This window comes from Carcharhinus amblyrhynchos, chromosome 17 (assembly GCF_965287045.1).
Source record: "Carcharhinus amblyrhynchos chromosome 17, sCarAmb.v2.hapA, whole genome shotgun sequence".
NCBI lineage: Eukaryota > Metazoa > Chordata > Chondrichthyes > Carcharhiniformes > Carcharhinidae > Carcharhinus > Carcharhinus amblyrhynchos.
In genome coordinates this window covers 38,546,349-38,565,819 of record NC_137340.1, presented here as the reverse complement: position 1 = coordinate 38,565,819, position 19,471 = coordinate 38,546,349, and the positions used below count along the sequence as shown (strand labels likewise).

At 43.0% G+C, this 19,471-nt stretch overlaps 1 protein-coding gene across 4 annotated transcripts in view; it reads left to right on the top strand.

Moving 5' to 3' along the window:
- Nucleotides 1-19,471, top strand: part of shtn1 (shootin 1) — a 101,844-nt gene that overhangs the window by 59,693 nt on the left and 22,680 nt on the right. For all 4 annotated transcript variants that reach the window (XM_080205837.1, XM_080205838.1, XM_080205839.1 and 1 more), the window contains 6 exons: nucleotides 2,540-2,686; nucleotides 4,008-4,161; nucleotides 5,412-5,517; nucleotides 7,729-7,808; nucleotides 11,499-11,596; nucleotides 13,767-13,829. In XM_080205837.1, the coding sequence (XP_080061963.1) occupies nucleotides 2,540-2,686; nucleotides 4,008-4,161; nucleotides 5,412-5,517; nucleotides 7,729-7,808; nucleotides 11,499-11,596; nucleotides 13,767-13,829 (648 nt within the window). The remainder of the gene's footprint in view (nucleotides 1-2,539; nucleotides 2,687-4,007; nucleotides 4,162-5,411; nucleotides 5,518-7,728; nucleotides 7,809-11,498; nucleotides 11,597-13,766; nucleotides 13,830-19,471) is intronic.

The window sequence follows — 19,471 nt, the reverse complement described above, 5'->3', positions numbered from 1 at the left end:
TAGGAGGGACCTGCTGCCACTCTACGAGAGGATTGATGAAGGAGCGAGGGAGGGAATGAGTGCTAGCGGGGCTGGCCATCAGAATGGAATGTGGGGTTGGAACTAGTCATTGGGGGGCTGACTGTTGGGGGGTTTGTGGGAAGATTGGGGTGAGCCAAAGGGTGGGGGAGACAAAGGGGCTGGCCAATCGGGGGTGGGGGTTCAGCGATTGGGGAGTTGCGGGGCTGGTCAGCAATCAGGAGGCTGGCAATGGGAGGGGGAAGGGGCACACTGCTCCTGCACAGATCTCAGTATTGACAGATCAGGGCATGTGCAGTGTACCACTCAGTGTTATGCTGCTGGCCTCTCGAGCGGGAATAGGCAGCCTCCCCTGCTTTCCAGAGTGAATCCCGCTGAGGCACTGCAGTGTTCACTTCAGGGATTCACTCTAGTAATTATACTTGAAAAAAAAATCAGCAGGAATTACTCCATTTTCCCCCACGTTGGGAACTTATACTTTTTTTTGGGCAAATCTCTGCCATTATCTTTCTTATGAGAATTGCCAATGTCCACATTTGAAGATCATGACTAGGAATTCTCTTCAAGTGTAGTTCCCACTCGGACAGCTTCACAAAGGATCCACTTCTACGGCTTTGATCTCACCTTCTGAGATTCCTCTCCCTGGATCTCTGAGTTGCTGAACCTTCACCTTCCAAGCACAATTTCAGATCCTTGTCTATGCCAAGCAGAGCTTGGCCTGCGAGGAATGGTTCCCTCCAGCGATTTTTTATGACTGCTCCCCACTAATGAAGAACAGGCATCCCAACCTCACAGGAGGGAACGGAAGCCGTTGAGACCCCACCCCGGGAGGTCAGGTGCAAGGGGGGGCCCTTGGGCAGTGCCAGCCTGGCACCATGGAACTGCCAGAAGGGCAAACTGGCACTGCCCACCAGTACTGCCTCCTGCAGTAAGGAGCTACCGACGGCTGGCTATCTCCTTGGAGTTTGCACATTCTCCCCGTGAGTGCATGGGTTTCCTCTGGGTGCTTCGGTTTCCTCCCACACTCCAAAGATGTGCAAGCTAGGTTGATTGGTGATGGAAAACCCCCCTTGATGTCATGGGGATGAGCAGGATAGATGGGTGAGGTCATGGGGATAGGGTTCTGGGTAGGATTATGGTTGGTGCAGGCTCAATGGGCTAAATGGCCTCTTTCTGCACTGTAGAGATTCTATGATTCCTCAGATCTGCAGGGATTCTCTCAAGCCCACTTTGCTTTATGTCTGCTCATTGCAACTCTCTCTTTAAGTCAAAGCCTATAGCTCTGCTCCTTTTCTTCAAACTTCACTTCTTAGACCTTCTCCTGATCCTTGTCTTTGTCCCTCCCTCAGACTTTCTTCTAGGCCCTTTCCCTATCCATCTTCCCTTGTCCTATTACTTGGAACTCCATCCTCAGCAATGGTGCTCTGATTCAAGTCATCTGACCTCAAGTTTTACTCCCTTACTTCTGCACAGGGGAATAAGCCTGCTTCCTGACTCAAGATGGTATAAGACACTGGTGTGATGATAGTGTGCTATCTATATATTTTATGTTTCTGTAGAATGTTTTGAAGTTCAGTTTTTTTCCCACAGGGAGCAGACATGTACGGAAAAAAGCATACTACACAGATGCTACATAGCAAGATAATTATTCATTTTAGCTATGTATTGTTTATTTAGCAGAAGGCTAAGGGACTAATGTTTATAAATGGAGATTTCCCTTGGAATTTTTTGCTTAAAAAAAGGAAGATTTTTTTTTAACAGAAATGGGAGGAGCTAGGTTTGTAGCAGAGAAACAGTTTTTGGTATAGTTAGAGTTCAATCGCTGACTGTAACTGTTTAAAGTCAGAAGTCTGCTCTCTTTTTCCACAAAGTCTCGCTGAAAGCTTCACGACTTTCTTTACTAATTTATATAGCAAGTATGCCTGGATTTGATAACTTTATTTAAAGTGGCATTTAAAGGCTATAGGAACAATGTTGCTTATTTGGAACTGAAAGAGTGATAAATTAGAAGTTGTTTCTCTTCGTATGTGAAGATTATCCAATGCTTCAGTGTTAAGCTGCTTCATTTTGTCAGAGTTATACTTAACAGTGTTTTGAATAAAGCTTGTTTTGACAGAAGATACTTAAGTTCTCAGTGAAATTACTCATGGAGTGAAAAATCCTTTCCTCACATATATGCCAAAATAGAAAAATTGTTGGAGTCTTCATAATAAACCTTGGGGCTCTGGTCTGGGACCCTAACTTCCTGGCTGCTACATGTGCAGAAGTCCCGCAGCCCACTTGAAATTAGAGTTTCCAACCTCCGAGGAAAGCATTCAAGCTTTGCAACAGAGTGTCTTGTGTGATACTTGGTGCCATTCCAAGACGATGAACGTGATTCATCAAATATGCGAGAACAGACTTCTTAAAGTACATAATATAGGGAACAAAATGGACAGTTGTCATGCTGAATATTAAAATAATGGCGATGGCATTAGTCAGAAATTTGATTGCATTTTAAAATTCTTTGTCTTTATTGCAGATGCTTGTGGAACAAAAGAAACTCAAAAGACAAAGCCAGATTCTCCTTCAGAAGATGGTGCCTAATGAGCAGCTCATGAAAGCACTTGATGACCTGGCTATTGTGACAGAGACTATAGAGGAAGAGAGAATTCTGCATGAGACAAAAGTAAGATGCCCGTAGCACAACTTGTAGGATTAGTGCCGGAAGAAATGTATATCCCTTTAATGGAAATGTATTTTAAAAATCATTCTTGGGATAGGGACATGATGTGGTATGGCTGATGTTTGATGCTGATCCCTGGTTACTCTTGAAAATATGAAAACCTTCATTGCTAAACCACTTGAGAGGTCAGTTAAGAGTCAACATGTTATTATGGGGATTAAATCACATCTCGGCTAAACCAGATGAGGATGGTATGTTTCCTTCCTGCCATCAGACATTTTTATTTTTGCCAGTACTTTGGCAAAAGTACTTTTGACTTCTTTTAAAACATATTTCAAATTCTCAAACTGCCGCTGTGGGATTTGGACCTACATTTAGATTATTTGTCCAAACCCTTGGTTAACTAGTCCAATGACAGATCTAGTGCACTCTACTTACAATATGCATGATCTTCCAAGACTACAAAGTCTATTCACTTTTGGACTGTGGGAATTCTATGATTCAGTTTTTTTTGGTCTATTAAAGGCTACTCATTTGTTTTATGCAATGATCTGTACTGGTGAGTTAATTTATAACTAGTTAACTTACTAATATTAAACATAAGATGCATCAGTACTTTTAGTGAGTGATAGGAGAGGGTAAAAGTTTAGGTGCTATTATTACGAGATCCGAGGAGACATAATGATAACATTTAGAAGATAGGCAACATAGAATCATAGAATCCCTACAGTGCAGAAGCAGGCCATTTGGCTCATTGAGTCTGCATCAACAACAATCCCACCCAGGCCCTATCCTCATAACCCCACATATTTACCCTGCTAATCCCCTTGATACTAAGGGGCAATTTAGCATGGCCAATCAACCTAATCCGCACATTTTTGCACCGAGGGAGGAAACCAGAGCACCCGGAGGAAACCCACACAACCATGGGGACAACGTGCAAAAACTCTGCACAGACAGTGACCCAAGCTGGGAATTGAACCCGGGTTCCTGGCACTGTAGGGCAGCAGTGCTAACCACTGGGCCATCATGCCACCTGTTTATCATTTTCTCACTTACACGGTAAGGTGGGGAGGCGAGCCCTAAGGGGCTCTTGCCTGTGGTTAGAAGCTCCCAAGTGGCCAGGTGCGACCCACTCTGCAAACGGTGGCAGGTCGGGAGATTGACTGGGGCGGTATACCTGTCACATCGTAACACACCGTAAGGCAAGCTCAGGGAGGACAGAAACCTCCCATGGAGCAGAAGGTCAAAAGTTCACTTTATTTTGATCTTCATTGTATACATTGTAAAATCCAGCACAATCCTTCCCTCCTTATGCTGTCAGCTAAAGGAACTAGAAGAACAGTTAAAAGATTCTACCCTCAAGAAGGAAATAAACTCACTAACAAAGCAACTTGAGCTTTTCAAAGAAGACAAGGAAGAACTCGAACTCAGATGCCAAAATTATAGTCAGCAAGTGAAGGACCTGAAACACACTGGTAAGTAATGTAATTTAGACTTGCACATCTTAACTTGATGTTAATACAAAAGCAAAATACTGTAGATGATGAAAATCCAAAATGAAAACAGGGTGTGCTAGAAATACACAGTTGGTCAGGCAGTATTTATAGAAAAATAAATAGGGTTAATGTTACAGGTCAATGACCAATATGCCCCTTAATCTGCTGAGGATTTCCAAACTGCTCTGTTTTTATTTTTATGACTTTGTCTAGTCTGCACAGATCCTGTTTGAATTCTCAAAATTATTTGCAAAATCCCTTGAAAATACTGTAAATTGCTCTCCCAGTAATGCTTGTGGCACTTTCAGCTTTTTGAATGGCAACACAAAAAAAAATTTTTCCGACTTCTTTTGATACTGTAAATTACAGTTCCATGATGAAGTGATTAATACATGCTTTCTGTGAATTGTTATTAATCTGGTTATATACATTGTGCTTGCATTTATATTGCTTTCCTCGCATTCAGGCAGGCATCTTAAAGTGCTTCATAATAAGAGGAGTGGGATTCAGTGGGTATGAAGCATGAGGAATGGGCAAAAAGAGAAAAGAGAATGGGGTCCTGACTATTTAAAAATGGTGATGATTTTCAGGCGGTTTTAGAAAGTGGGAAGGAAGCTAGAGGCAAAATAGTATAGGGGGAACAAGCTGGAGCACAGTGGATGGATGGATGGTCATTAGTTGTGTGGAGAAAACAAGGTTCAAGATAGCACTGTTTTAGACAATCGGAGCATGTAGGGCTAGGGAATGGAAAGAATGAGATAGACAGCGCTTTGGGAATGAGTGTGAGAAATTTAAAATTGATTTGCTGGAACACAGGAAGGTGGTAAAGCTGGAAGAGGGCAGAGGCATTTGGGAATAGGTGGAGGAAAAGATCTGTTCAGCAACATTTTGAATGAAGTGGTGGTTGAAACAGGGCCATCGATTAGGAATGCACTGGAGAAATCAGGTTTTCAATGGTGGAAAGATCAAGTTTAAAGTGGGAAAGAAATGGACAAGGGTTTCAGCAAGGATCGAAATGGGATGGTAACAGGCCATGTTGAATGGTTAGAAGTTTCTGTTAGGGCAGCAAATATGGCAGATGGTGGTGAGCGCAGTAAGAAGGAGAGGATTATAAACTATTCTGAAAACGATATAAATTATTCACTTCAGTGATTCAATGTAATATATTTAACAAATACAGAATTTTATTACTATTTTCAATGATTTAAACTTGGGTACCTCTATTACAGTTGATGAACTGCAGAAACAAATGCAACAAGCAGAAATACCATCTCCGCCTCCTCCTCCACCTCCACCTCCTCTTCCGGTGCCATCGTCTTTTTCAAGTCCTGTCAAGTAATAACACTACTTTTTCCTGTTTTCAATTTTAGACATACGTGAATCAAATAATTTTATAGTGATTTGGAGTTTCATAATAGAATGAATGTCTTACAAGACATGGAAACTATTTAACAGTACTTCAAATGTGCAAACATCCCATGTACTACAGTTCACTAATAAGCTGGTGCAGTAAAATTAATTTCACATAAAACAAATCTGTTATATCTGCTATAAGGCTGTAACACGATCATGAGAACCCCAAGAGGCTGTATAACTTCATTTGTACTTCTATATAAAATCTTGTCATCCTAAGTAACTTGTGGTTAGAATCTGCTGGGTAATGGTAACACCAGGCTCTCCAAACCACTGGATAGCTCTGGCAGCACCAATACTATTCTTGCTAGCATTCAACCAAGTGAAGTGCTAGGGGAGAACTGAACGCAACATCTATTGTCGTTAGAATTTTTGACAATGGGAAGGGAGCGGCAAAGTGCAACGAAGTTCGTTACAGGTCACAGCCTTCTTCAACGCATCCACAATCCTATTGTTGGGAGACTTCAGAGTATGAAAGGTTGACAGTGTGGCAGTTTACCTTTCCATTCGAGCAGTCCTTTGATGCAATTTCCAATTGATATCCACAATGTGAATGTGCCTGTCCTTTCAGTAATAGTAAGCTTAAAAAAAAGTGAATGAATGAATTCCTTGCAACAACACATACAGATGGTCTCACAGCGCCAGGGACCTGGGTTCAATTCCGGTCTTGGGTGATTATCTGTTTGGAGTTTGCATGTTCTCCCCCCTGTCTGCGTGGGTTTCCTTCAGGTGCCCTGGTTTCCCCCCACAGTCCAAAGATTTGCAAGTTAGGTGGATTGGCTATGCTAAATTGTCCCTTAGGGTCAGGGGACTAGCTAGCGTAAGTGCGTGGGGTTGGGGCCTGGGTGGGATTGTGGTCTTTGCAGACTCAATGGGTCAAATGACCTTCTTCTGCACTGTAGGATTCTATGATTCTATGTAAATTAGATGGATTAGCTATGGTAAATATGTGGGGTCATGGAGATAGGATGGGGGAGAGACCCTGGGTAAGATACTCTGTCACAGAGTCAGTGCAGACTTGATGGGCTGAATGGCCTCCTTATGCACTGTGGGGATTCTATGAAATCCACTTACCGCAATTTGATATAATGCAATAAACAGTCAGGAAATTTATGGTTTTTGCTGAGCTGATACCACTTGAGAATCTGCAGACATTACAGCAACAATAATTGCCACCGTTGGAAATCTTTCTAAAGCAGTTATGTTATGAACCTGCATTGCTGAGGGCAATGGATATTGGAAATTCAGTTAATTTTGACTGAAGTTATCTTAACTGGTGAACATCCTGTTTTGAAAATTTTGGTCTCTTGTTAATCATAAACATGCCAGTTGATGACGTCAAAACTAAGACACAGAACCTCTCCTTGCTGTGAGAGTTTATGGACTTTTGTTCAATGTCAACACGCCTCACATCCTCCAGTGTCCCAGCTATGCCCCATTTGTACGAGTTCAAATATCCTTCACCTGTTTTCCTTAACAATGTGATTGACATCAACAAGTCTTAACAATGTGATTGATATTGACATACTTTCCTCACCAGTTTCTAACCACTGAAGACTGAAGGGATCATTTCATAAACATATGCTGCAAGTTGGTGGGTGTGTGACTTCCTACAGTCAGGGGGTATTAATAACACTACACCTTAGATGACTGGTGCTCAACACTAGAACAGAATAATTATTGGATTTGGCATGCATTTTTGTGGAAAATACTTTGTATAGCAAAATATTTGTTTAAAAAGATTAATCTCGCACAAGAAAAATATCTGACATGATTTGAAAGATATGAGATTATTAAACATTGCATTAGATGTATAAAGATAGACCAGAGGATTTTTCAACTGTCTCTCATACAACCTAACAGAGGTGATCTATCTTCCAAAGGAAACCATGCGTGCAGGTAATGCTGGTTAAAAAATTAGCTACTTGTTAGTCTTTCTTCACTCTGCTTTCATTATCTGCATGACTACCCCACAGAGAGTATATAATTGAAGAATTGGTCACAAACATTTGCATAATGTCAGTTTATTGTCAGTGTGCTAGATTGAGAACTTGAGTATTGCATCTCTTGCAGAATAACTTTTGTTAGCAGCTGTATGGAGGTTTTAAGAAAAACATACTTCTATTTCAACAGAAATCTTATGAAGATCATTTGTAAAAGACAGAAAACAGACAATTTGCCAGGGGTTGAAAAATCTCTTTCTAAGGAATCAGGTGAGCACAAGTTTCTGACCTGTTATGTATGGTTAAATATGCTTTTAAAAGTAAATTAAATATTGATCAAAATATAACTTGGATTTCCAATGTGAAACATTAATTTCTTAAAATGGCATTTAATGTTTGAAGTGGTTAGCACACCTCTGCTTCTATTTGCTGGTTTTTAATCAAGGACAATAATTGTGCTGTCCTTTCATACAAGTTAAGAAAGCAGCAAGAATACTGAAACAGTCCATGTCCTGGACAACATCCAGGCTTGAGCTGATAAGTGGCAAATAGCACTCACACTATACATGTGCCAAGCAATGAACATCTCCAATAAGAGATAATCTAGCCATTGCCCATTGACACACAAAGCATTGTCCCCAACCTCCTAAGGTTTACCACTGTCCAAACTGTACCAGCCTCATAAATACGATGGCTGCAAGAGCAATTCAGAGGCTGGAAATTCTGTAGTGAGTAACTCACTTCTTGTTCCACAGAATCTGCCAACCATCTATGAGCCACAAGGCTGAAACTTCCCAAGGCTCCTTCAGTAGCACACCCCAAACCCACAACTCCCATCATCCAGAAGAACAAGAGCAGGAGAACATCAGCCCAATTTCCCCATCAAGTTACGCATCATCCTGAGTTGGAAATACATTCTATTCTTTTATCATCACTGGGTCAAAATCTCAAAACCTCCCTATTTGACACTACTGTAACCTTCAGGACACTCAAGAAGGTGGCTCATGACAACCTTCTCAATAGTTGGACATGGGCAGTAAACCAAAGTCTTGCAAACATTCCATGAATTAATAAATCCAAAAGCTGCTGCTGCTACTGTTGATTTTATACTGTTTTCTAGCTGTATTTACTGCTTTGTTACAGTATTTAAATAGTACTTCAAGTACTTAATTGGCTATAAAGTTCTTTGGGATGTCCTCAAGGTTGTGAAGGGATCTTCAAATGCAAATTTTCTTCTGCCCACACTGTTACCATCCTCACACAATTTGTAAATAATTTGGTTGGCTTAGCCTTTTTATTGTCCAATTTTGATGTAGTCACATAGAAAATAGGAGTAGGAGTGAGCCACTCAGCCTTCTAAGCCTGCTCCACCACTTTAGCCTCAAGAGCTGTATTTGATTTCTTCTTGAAATCACACAGCGTTGTGACAAATATTCCAAGGTAGTTATAAGCTCTGACAACACGGTTAGGTGAGTTTCTGATTCTCCTAACAGCATGTCCTTCTATACAAAAAAAAACACATTCTGTAACTGGCTGTACACAATGCCATTGACATGTTACAGATGTAAGTAAGAATCACAGAGATACGTCAGTATTCTATCGCTCTCTGTTATAGTAATTTGAAAAAAAATCAGCCTTTTTATATCTACTTTGCACCTTTTCTTTAAAATTGGAAAGTCACTGCAGAGATTTTAATGACCTTGTTGAACATCTAGCATGCACAGATCGAAAATTATACAAAATGTTACTGTAGCTTTAATGCTCTGAATTTTCGTTCCCAAGTTGCTAGCATGGAGTCGGAAACATTACTGACTCCACAAACCCGACTTGGGAGAGAGTTCCCTGAGTAGTTTCATTTTCATTACAGGGATGGGTGGGTCTCCTCTGAATCAACACCTCTCATCTCCCCCGAGTCAACACCGCCCAAGTCAACACCCCCGGTCTTCCCCACGTCAACAGCCCCGGTGTCCCTCGAGTCAACACCCCCAGTCTCCCCTGAATCAACAGCCCTGGTCTTCCCCGAATCTACCACCCTGTCAGCCCTTCCCTGAGTCAAATGCCATCCTTCTCTCCCCTGAGTCAACAACCCCAGTCTCCTCTGAGTCAACACCTCTCATCTCGCTCAAGTCAACGCCACCACCCACCCATCCCTCCTCTATCCCCAAGTCTTCTCCCAGTAACTCTTTGAGTCTTATACTGTTACTCCTGAGTCAAGCCTGGTGACAACCCCCGCCCCCACCCCCGTCAAATCCAATAGCCTCTGACCCTTGCACTACCCCCCCCCCCCAAATAATCAAAGCCTCTCCACAAGCCGTGCGCTCACCAGGTGAAAGTCTTGTGAAACTAGTTGTACTTCACACCGTTCTTGCAGCACGCCACCATGGATGGATTTTGTTGGCGGGCGTGAGATATGATTCTGGTGTTTTGGCCTGATAATGAGATACTAATGTGTTCAAATTAGGTTCCTGATGTTCAGCTCGCCACTGATGGGGAAGGTGACAATTCTGGCAAACGTTCATATCAACATAAAACACGACTTTCCACCTCTCACGATATTTTCCATTCCCGTCACTGAACAAGGCCAACATGAACGGGAATGAAAGATTCCAACCCATCTTACTCATCCAGACCATTCACTACATTTACATTCTTTATACAACATGATCCCTTATAAATAAATATTTAATTGAAATGCTTAATCTCTTATAAAACTTTTTGGGGCAGCATGGTGACACGGTGGTTAGCACTGCTGCCTCACAATACGAGGGATTCGGGTTTGATTCCTGGCTTGGGTGATTGTCTGTATGGAGTTTGCACGTTCTCCCCGTGTCTTCATGGATTCCCTCCGGGTGGTCCGGTTTCCTCCCACAGTTCTGTCCCAAGACATATAGGTTAAGGGGATTAGCCAGGTTAAATTGCACCTTTGTGTCCCTAATGTGTAGGTTAGAGGGGTATGAGGGGTAAATATGTGAAGTTACAGGGATAGGCCTGGGTGGGATGCTCTATCGGAAATTGGGCGCAGACCTTACTGGCTCAATGGCCTCCTTCTGCGCTTTAGGGATTCTATGATCCTGTAAACAAGCATTTGTATTCATAGCCCCACATCAAAAACTTTATAACCATTGGAAGATCTGTCAATAAAACTGAACCAACAGGTACCCCTTTGTGATATTATAGGTTGTGAAATCAGTCTTGCAGCACAAATCCTATAATAATGGTATATGTCAACAGTTGGGGGGCAAAAGCAAGCACTTCTTAAAAGACTGCAGCATGTTTTCTTTTTAAATTTAAAGGCCAGGAGATTTAAATACCTTGACGATGTGACAGCAGCAATTACTTGACAGTTCCACTAAGTTTATCCATTTCTTATGCGCATTCACATCTAGTTTTAACAATCCTAAAATGTACCTGGCCTATCCCAAAAGACACCTCGTCTCTCCCTAAGCTGTCGCTGGACCTGGCTAAAGGGTACCCTACCTCTCCAAAGAAATTCAGCAATTTTGGACCTTCTCCTAAAAGGTCTGAAGCCCACAAGTTCTGTTTTGGGCATCCCAGTTAGATCTGTTTAAAAAGAGTTGCGCTTACATGTACATGTAAGGCAATGGATGTACAATTTATTTCATGAAGCATGTATGTACAAACTGCAACCCACTGCACCTCCCCCGCCCCCCGACATAAATAGTGATGCCAGGTTCAGGGGCAGGATTTCTGGAATCATGCCTTTGACATCATTTTGGATGACTGGAGACCCTCTCCATCTTTCTGAAAAGTCAGGCCTCTGTTTCAGGCCTGTGAATCTTAGAGATTTGATTTTGTAGAAGGTCACAGACCTGAAACTGAACTGTTTTTTCCTCTCCAGAAATGCCGAGCATTTTCAGAATTTTCTGGTTTTATTTATTTTGTGTGAGTAATTTGTTTTCTGAATGTTATTTTTCAAAACTGAGGTATGTTTTTCCACAGGAGAGCTTTTAGAAGACTTGAAGAAGCAAGCAGTTGATGAAATGATGGAGAGAATTAAGAAGGGTGTTCACCTTCGGAAAGTTGATCATGCTAAAAGGGTAACAGAATAGTTATCACAATTTATTTTTATTTGAAATACATGATGAATTTCTCTCCCTTATGAAAATCTGAAATCTGTGCAGCAAGTATCATATTGTATAATGATGCAAAAAGGTGTAGAAATAATCATCAGTCCTTTTGAGGATGAGGAAAATAGAAATCTTCCTCTGGTACAGTAGAGAATGTTCACAATTGGTATTATCAGAGCTGCTTTCTTTCATTGGTAGTAAATTTAAAGGCACAGAGACTGCAGATAGCAGGGTGTTCAACATTCTGACAAATCCTCAACAGTTATGTATATAAAACAGGGTTCGTACATTAACTGATAGCAATGATTCAATCAACAAATGGAGTACCATTGTCTCTCTTTATCCCCCTTCTATTCGCAAGCACTTTGGGTGGAACTTTCCTGTCCCACCCACCACGAGAATCATAGCGGGCAGGACACGAACCATGCAAAGGTCTGTTGACTTCGGGCGGGATTTTCAGGTCTTGGAGCGAGCACCCTTTTGCCTTATATAACTAACTTCCCTGGGATAGGAGGTTCTTCTTCCAATGGCCCGGTCCTTCAGGATTAATAAGATGCAAGACATGGTGACTGGATTTAATCATGTTAGTCCTGCCTTCACTAATCGATTGCTGGGTTGGACGTGATCTATTTTTAGAATATGAAGATTTTATCAGATTCCTAATAAATGTAATTTAAACTGAATGATACTAGAAATACTCCTAAGCTATCATCAAACTATTATTATATAAGTCTATGGAAACATTTAAAATTCTGATATTTTTCTAAATATGGATAGTGAGTTGTATTGGGTATGCTTTCTAACAGTAGGCATCATTTTTTAAAATTCAGTAACAACCAGGTTGGTCAAAATTTTTCAGTGTGAAAGTTGATGTAAAAAGGAACTTGCCCTCATAGGCCAAGCTTCTCCCAAAAAAATTCTAAGTCCCCAATTTGCATGAAAATGGGAATCATTCAACAATTTTTTTAGCGTGATTTTCAGATTGAATCTCCCACTCTGTACGTCATAAAATGCCTCAGTGGGATTTCCTCTGAAAATCTGGGGGTGGTGACTATTCCCACCTAAGAGGCCGGCAGCATAGTGCTGAACAGGCCATTACACATGAGCCGATCTCAGTGCAGAGTCGACGAAGGCACAGCAGCCCTGCATTGCCGGCCTTCCGATTGCAGGCCTACTGACCCCCATTCCCCCCTTCACACCTCCCGATTGCTGGTCTTCCAGACCTCCTTGGCCAGACCTGATATTCCCCCTACCCCACCCAATCTCCCTGACCTCCCCCACCTGGCCAGCCCACTTGCCCCCCCCCCACCCACCCTCTCACCGAAGAACCAGCTCCAAGTGCTGATCTCCTTCTCCCTGCTACTGGTCCCGAATGCAGACTGGCAGTGGGATCCCCCCACCATCCCAAAAGGCCCCCTGGTTTTGCCCCCTTGACACTGCCCAATGCCTGGTGGGCCAAGGTGTCTGGTGGATTTTACCAGTTTGCCCTGCTTTGGGCAGTGCCAGAATGCTTGGCTGGCACTGCCCAAGGGGCACCCACCTTACCCCTGACCTCCTGGGGGCAGCAGCCCCTCCATGGCTCTCCTTCACTCTATTGGGACCAGGCTGCCAGCTCCCCGTTAGTGGGGAACGGTTGTAAACCTCGCTGGAGTGAATCACTCCCAATGGGGTGACGCTGGCAGGCTAGGAGACTTCAGTCCCAGGCCACTAATGAAATGGAAAACTTGATTTCCATATGGCAATCAACTTCACATTGATTCCCAGTGCAGAGTTGATTATTCTGGAAATCTACGGCTGGGAGATGTGCAAAGGCCATGGCGCCCAGCGAGAAGTCCATGAAACGGCCTTTGTTGATGTCTATCGGCCTGCTGCATTGCTAGAGCAGCACAGCAGGCTGGGAAAATTGTCCCCGTTTAATTAACCCGAAAGTGTCACTTCCACTATTTTAATTCCTAAAAAAATCTTTTCACCAAATTTCAGCTGTTTTCTTTCATTACCCCCATTTCCCGAACAGATATAGTGCATATTATTTGACAAAGAACTATTTAGAGATTGTTAGTTGCAACCAATAATGCACCTAATTAATTTTGCATCTGAGTGGTTTGCTCTTTTTGTTTACAGTCCACTTGCTTGTTTCTAGGCCGTGCTGATTAGGAAAAAACCTCCAGAAGAAAATGCATTACAGGAACTCCGAGGAATGTTGGTGAGTCTAGAATTTAATTCCCAAATTTTTTTAAAGTTCTCTTTATCTATTTTCTTTCCAGCTGTATGGTTAGTTATACAGATTTTTCACAAACCTTTGCAAATATTATTAACAAAACCATCCAAGAATTACCTGGGCCAATGTAGCCTTTTTCCTGCAAGTGCAGTTCTCCCAGACTCTAATTGGTTTTACGTGGTATCCCTCACATGGACCAATGCTATAAGAAATCAGGGAGTACAGCACAGTGACTCAAGTTGGATAGCTTTGATTCTTGGGAAAGAAGCATTATCTGCTTCACCAGTCGAATGTAAGAGAGATGACCAAATGGTTGTGAACAAACAAAGGATTTTTACTTTGTCTAAGGGTGCACAGACAATAGCTGCTACATGTTTAGCGTGGACTCTGGTGTGTTGTCCACAGTCCAAACTGATTCACTGCTTTGTACAAAAAATACTGATGACCGAACAGACATAGCTTCTTGTTTCTAAATGCAAGTGCCACAGCTTGGAAAAAAAGAAGAAACCGAATTGAGAAAGATTGTTATCTGTTTGCAAGTATGGTGAAGGATTTTACTGATCTAGTTTTATCGATGTTGGAAGATAGAGAATCCCTACAGTGCAGAAGAAGCTTTTTGGCCCATTGAGTCTGCACTAACTCTCTGATAGAATATCTTACCCAGGCCCTCTCCCTGGCCCTTTCCCCATAACCCCACACCTTTCTCATCACTAATCCATCCAACCTACACATCTTGGCACACTAAAGGGCAATTTAGTATGGCCAATCCACTTAACCTGCACATCTTTGAATTGTGGGAAGAAACTGGATCACCCAGAGGAAACACATGCAGACATGGGGGGAAAGTGTAGACTGCACACAGTCATCCAATGTTGGATTTGAACCCGAGTCTCTGGTGCCATGAGGCAGCAGTGCTAACCACTGCGTCAGTGTGCTGCCCAATTCTATATTAGAAACCTCAGATACAGCACTCCCAGTGATGGTATGTAACAGTGCCCCTATAGGGTGAAGTTCCAGTTCTAATTTCAGTTCATTGCAGACTAGTTAATTTTAGTCAGGGTGGGAGTGAATACATTGCAGTTGAGCAACAATGGAGGGGAAATTATTCCCAAGTTTTCACTTCTGATTTGTTGTCCAGTATGCTAAGATGTGACTAAATGCAGATATTGGATGGAGACAGGATTGGGACTCATTGTGAAAATCATTCTGATTGAATAGTTCACCAACAATTATTTTTAGAGTTGCATATCTGTAATCTTTGAGGAATGAAGGGTGACCTTATTCAAACATATAAGATTCCGAGGGTGCTTGACAGGATAGATGGTGAGATGCTTTCACTAGTGGGAGAGTCTCGAACAAGGGCCGGTCTTTTAAAACTGAGGTGTGGAAATTTCTTCTCACAGAGGGTAGTGAATTTCTGGAATTCTCTGCCCCAAAGGCTGGATTATTAGAAGTATTGAAGGTAGTGGTTAAATATTTGATAGGTCGAGAAATAGAGGACTACGGGGAAATGACACAGAAAAGATGAGGCTGGCATAGATCAGCCATGGTTGTATTGAATAGTGAAGCAGGCTTAAAGGGCCTGGTGGCCTACTCCTGCTTCTATTTCTTGTATTCTTGCAGTGAAGTTTTTTTTTGGAACTCCTGGAAACATTGGCACCGCACCTCAGCAGGATTTGGCCATTTCAGGATTGGAACAGGAAGGGGGAAAGAAATGAAAATGAGATTAAAACCAAAGTTGGAATTCTACTTTTGGAGTCAGTTGTATTCAGTTTGAGTTTGCAGTCAGTTTGTTTGGATGAGATGTTGTGCCAAAGCCTCAGCTACTTGTTCTGATGATTTAATTGGGTGTTTAATCTCATAGCACTCCTTGGAGTTGTTCCAACATCCGAGCTAACATCTCCCTTCAAACATCGCCACCAAAAGATAAATTAACTGGTCATTCATATCTTGCTGTTAGAGGGATCTTTCTGTGCACAAAATGGCTGCAGTTTTCAATTTTCAAACCATTGGTGATATTCAGGTAATTCATTATACCATGATGTACTTTGAGGCATTTTGTGAGATGTAGGTAGTAACATTATAAAAGTGCGAGTTTGTTCCTCATCTTTTAATGTTTCTACTTCTGTTATGATCAGTATTAACATCACCTTTTTGCAAATAAGTATATTCTAACTCCAAACCACTTCTGAGGCAAAGATCTTAATTTATTGCCTTCAATCTCAGCATTCATTTCAGTGCAGATCATAAGCAGTTGTTTATTCCCTTGAGTCAACTTTTAAGAATTTCACATGCAACATATCTGTTTCTCATAGTGCTTATTGGTAACAGCAATCACAGTGCCATGTGTTGTCTTGTGTTTATATCCACAAAAAGTGAAGAGTCTTACAGCAGATAAGGAAGTGACATTCTGACTCAACACGCTGCCATTACGTTAGACGCACGTTGCTAAAAAAGCATGATTGTTTTTCATCTCAAGTCCAACACTCACTTGCACTTGACAATCTAACCTTGGCTGAGAGTCAGCAGTGCATCCATTTAAAAACAGATATACATCTACAGCTTCACAATGTAAAGGTAGAGCTTCCTCTTGTTGTTTTCCAGCCTCTCCCTGCAGTTTTGGATCCCGTAGTTGATGTGGTGGACATTCCTACCTCCACCCATCTCATCTAAAGATGGCATTGCATAGTCACCTAGTCCCCCATGGGAGAGCTTTCCAAATTCCCCACACCCCTCTTCCTCCCCATTCCCCTTTATTATGTATTTTCACTCTAGATATTGCAGATGCATCCAGTTACCATCACTGTTGTATCTGCAACCCAGCCCAGTTCATTGATAGTGGCTGCACACCAGGCTGTGCCGCATGCCTTTGCAATCCTGAACTCTCTCCTGTGTCTGATATCTGACTGTGAGTTAGCGCCTGAATGGCCTGTAACGTGTGACTCCTTTTCACATTGCCACAGATGTGTCTGCACTCTATGACTTCTGACTGCAAGCCCCAAACCAAGAGCTTAGACTATCACAGAGTTTTCTGTTACATGAAGACTAGCAACTACAATGTCCTCTCCCAAACCATTATCTACACCACATTCCATGTCTCCCCATCCGTCATGTGCCATACCAACAAGCTCTCCCCCTCCTATTCCAGAGTCTGCGGGCATTCCCTTCCAGCTAAAAAGATGTCATCCCTTTGATCCCCATTGTGTGTCAGCATTTCATGTGCCCTTGTCAGGTTGCAGTTTCCAATCCCTCAGTTTACCCTCTGCCTTTCATTGCTTCTCACTTCCCTCCACCTCTTTACCCCAACTAATAATCCAACTGTGCTTGATTTTGGTGTTTAAGTTTTGCAAGTTAAGTCCTGAAGCCCACTACGTTCATGTTTAAAAACAAATCCTGTTTTTCTTGGTCAGTTGTAAATATAATCATGATGCTACAAAATCTTGCCATATTAACTGTGCTCTTCAGCTGTGATTAAGACTGTAACACTGCTGTGGAAAATGCCATTATTGTTTGTTCGTCCCCTGACAATACTGGGATTAGCTTGTACTCTGAAATTATTTTCCAAAATTTCAATTTAGGTTCATAAAGTGCAGAAGAGACCCTTTGGCCCATCGAGTCTACACCGACACATTTGAAACACCTGAACTCCCACCTAATCCCATTTACCAGCATTTGGCACCGAATGTTATGATGTGCCAAGTGCTCATCCAGATACGTTTTAAAGGATGTGAGGCAGCCCTCCCAGGCAGCACATTCCAGACCATCACCACCCTCTGGGTAAAAAAGCTTTTCCTCCCATCTCCACCCCTCCCCCCCGCCACCCCCCCCCAACCTCCCGCCCCTCACCTTGAACCTATGTCCTCTCGTAACCAACCCTTCAACTAAGAGAAACAGCTGCTCCTTATTCATTCTATCCATGGGCCTCATAATCTTGTACACTTTGATCAGGTCGCTCCTTAGTCTTCTCTGCTCCAACGAAAACAATTCAAACCTACCCAACCCCTTTTCAAGACTCAAATGTTCCATCCCAAGCAATATCCTGGTGAATCTTTTCTGCACCCTTTCCAGTGCAATCACATCCTTCTTATAATATGGCAACCAGAACGGCACACAGTACTCTAGCTATGGCCTCACCAAAGTTCTATACAACTCCAACATGTCTCTCCTGCTTTTGTAATCTAATTTTTTTTGTGTGCTGTAGTATTCTGTGGAGAGTGTCAGGAAACAGAGGTACTTTTAAGTAATCTATATTTGTATTTTAGGATAATGGAAATAAAATATAAATTTGAGTTTAATTTAGTATGTTTGTATAAGAAAGGGTGAAGACTTTAGATATATTCTTGTGGAAAATAAGGTGCTTGCCTGTGAAGGGGCTTTGGTTTAATTTCACACTGGGCCCGATTTTACCAGTTTCATTCTAAGTGCTGAACCTGGGCATAATGCAAATCCGACTTGGAAATCTGCTTTCAGGCACCCCCATACGCACTCAGCCTAAAAAAAAACTTCATTCTCATTGGCGCTGTGGGCGGAGTTAGGGCAGCTGAAACCATTGGAGCTCTGAATTGCGCATGCGCGGTTGGAAAAAGATTTGAAAAAGCGCGCCTGTGTCAGATCGCTCCCGTGCCACAGAAAGTGGAGAAAGCGGCCCGGGAGCGAAAAGCGGGAGCAATGGCCCCCACATACATCATTGTCCCCATTATCCATCCACTCCCACTACCTACACACATCACTGTCCCCTTTATCCACCTCACCACTACCCAGATTGATTGCCACCCTTTTCCCCCCTGCCCTCCACCGATTTGCCTGCAGAGTGGCAACAGACCCCCTTGCCCCTGCACCCCCCACCAGAGATCCATCTGCCCCCACCTACCACCCTCCCCCACCACCACCACCATTGAGCGATGGGGCCTCCCTCCTCCCCTCCACCCTCCTAGATAACAATCTGGCCTCAATCACCCCCTCCCCCACCCCAGACAATGAACTGGCTTCACATACCCCACTCCCCTCCAGACAATGAACTGGCCTTAATCATTCCACCACCTCCACGCCCCACGCCCCACCCCCCCACACCAAGGGAATGGTCTGGCCTAACTTACCCCCCGCCCCCCCCCCCCCGCCCCGAGGAACATCTGACCAGCCTCCTCCTCCCCACCAGACAACGATCGGCTCTCCCACCCTCCCCCCCCCACCCCACCACCAGACAATGATCAGCCCTCCTCCCACCACCAGATAATGATCGCCTCCTCCCCCCACCAGAGGTACATCTGACCCACCTCCTCCTCCTCCCCCCCTCAACCAGACAACAATCTGGCCTCACTTCCTTCCCCCCAAACCCCCCCCCGCCACGCCCCCCAAACCAGAAAATGATCTGACCCGCCTCCCTCCTCCCTGCCACCACTGATCTGAGTCGGAGAGTTGTTGGAAGCATTGAATGCGCTCTTCAGCAACTGGAGCGCCCGATTCAGAGTTTTATTCAGCAGATCCATTACGGCGCAGTTCTGGATTTGCAATCCCATTGGTAAAGGGGGAAATGCTGATAAAGTTGGGCTGGCAGTTCATTAATTCAATTTAAATGCACCCAAATGCATTTAAATCGCCGTTGCTCCAATTTTGGGCATGAATCGAAT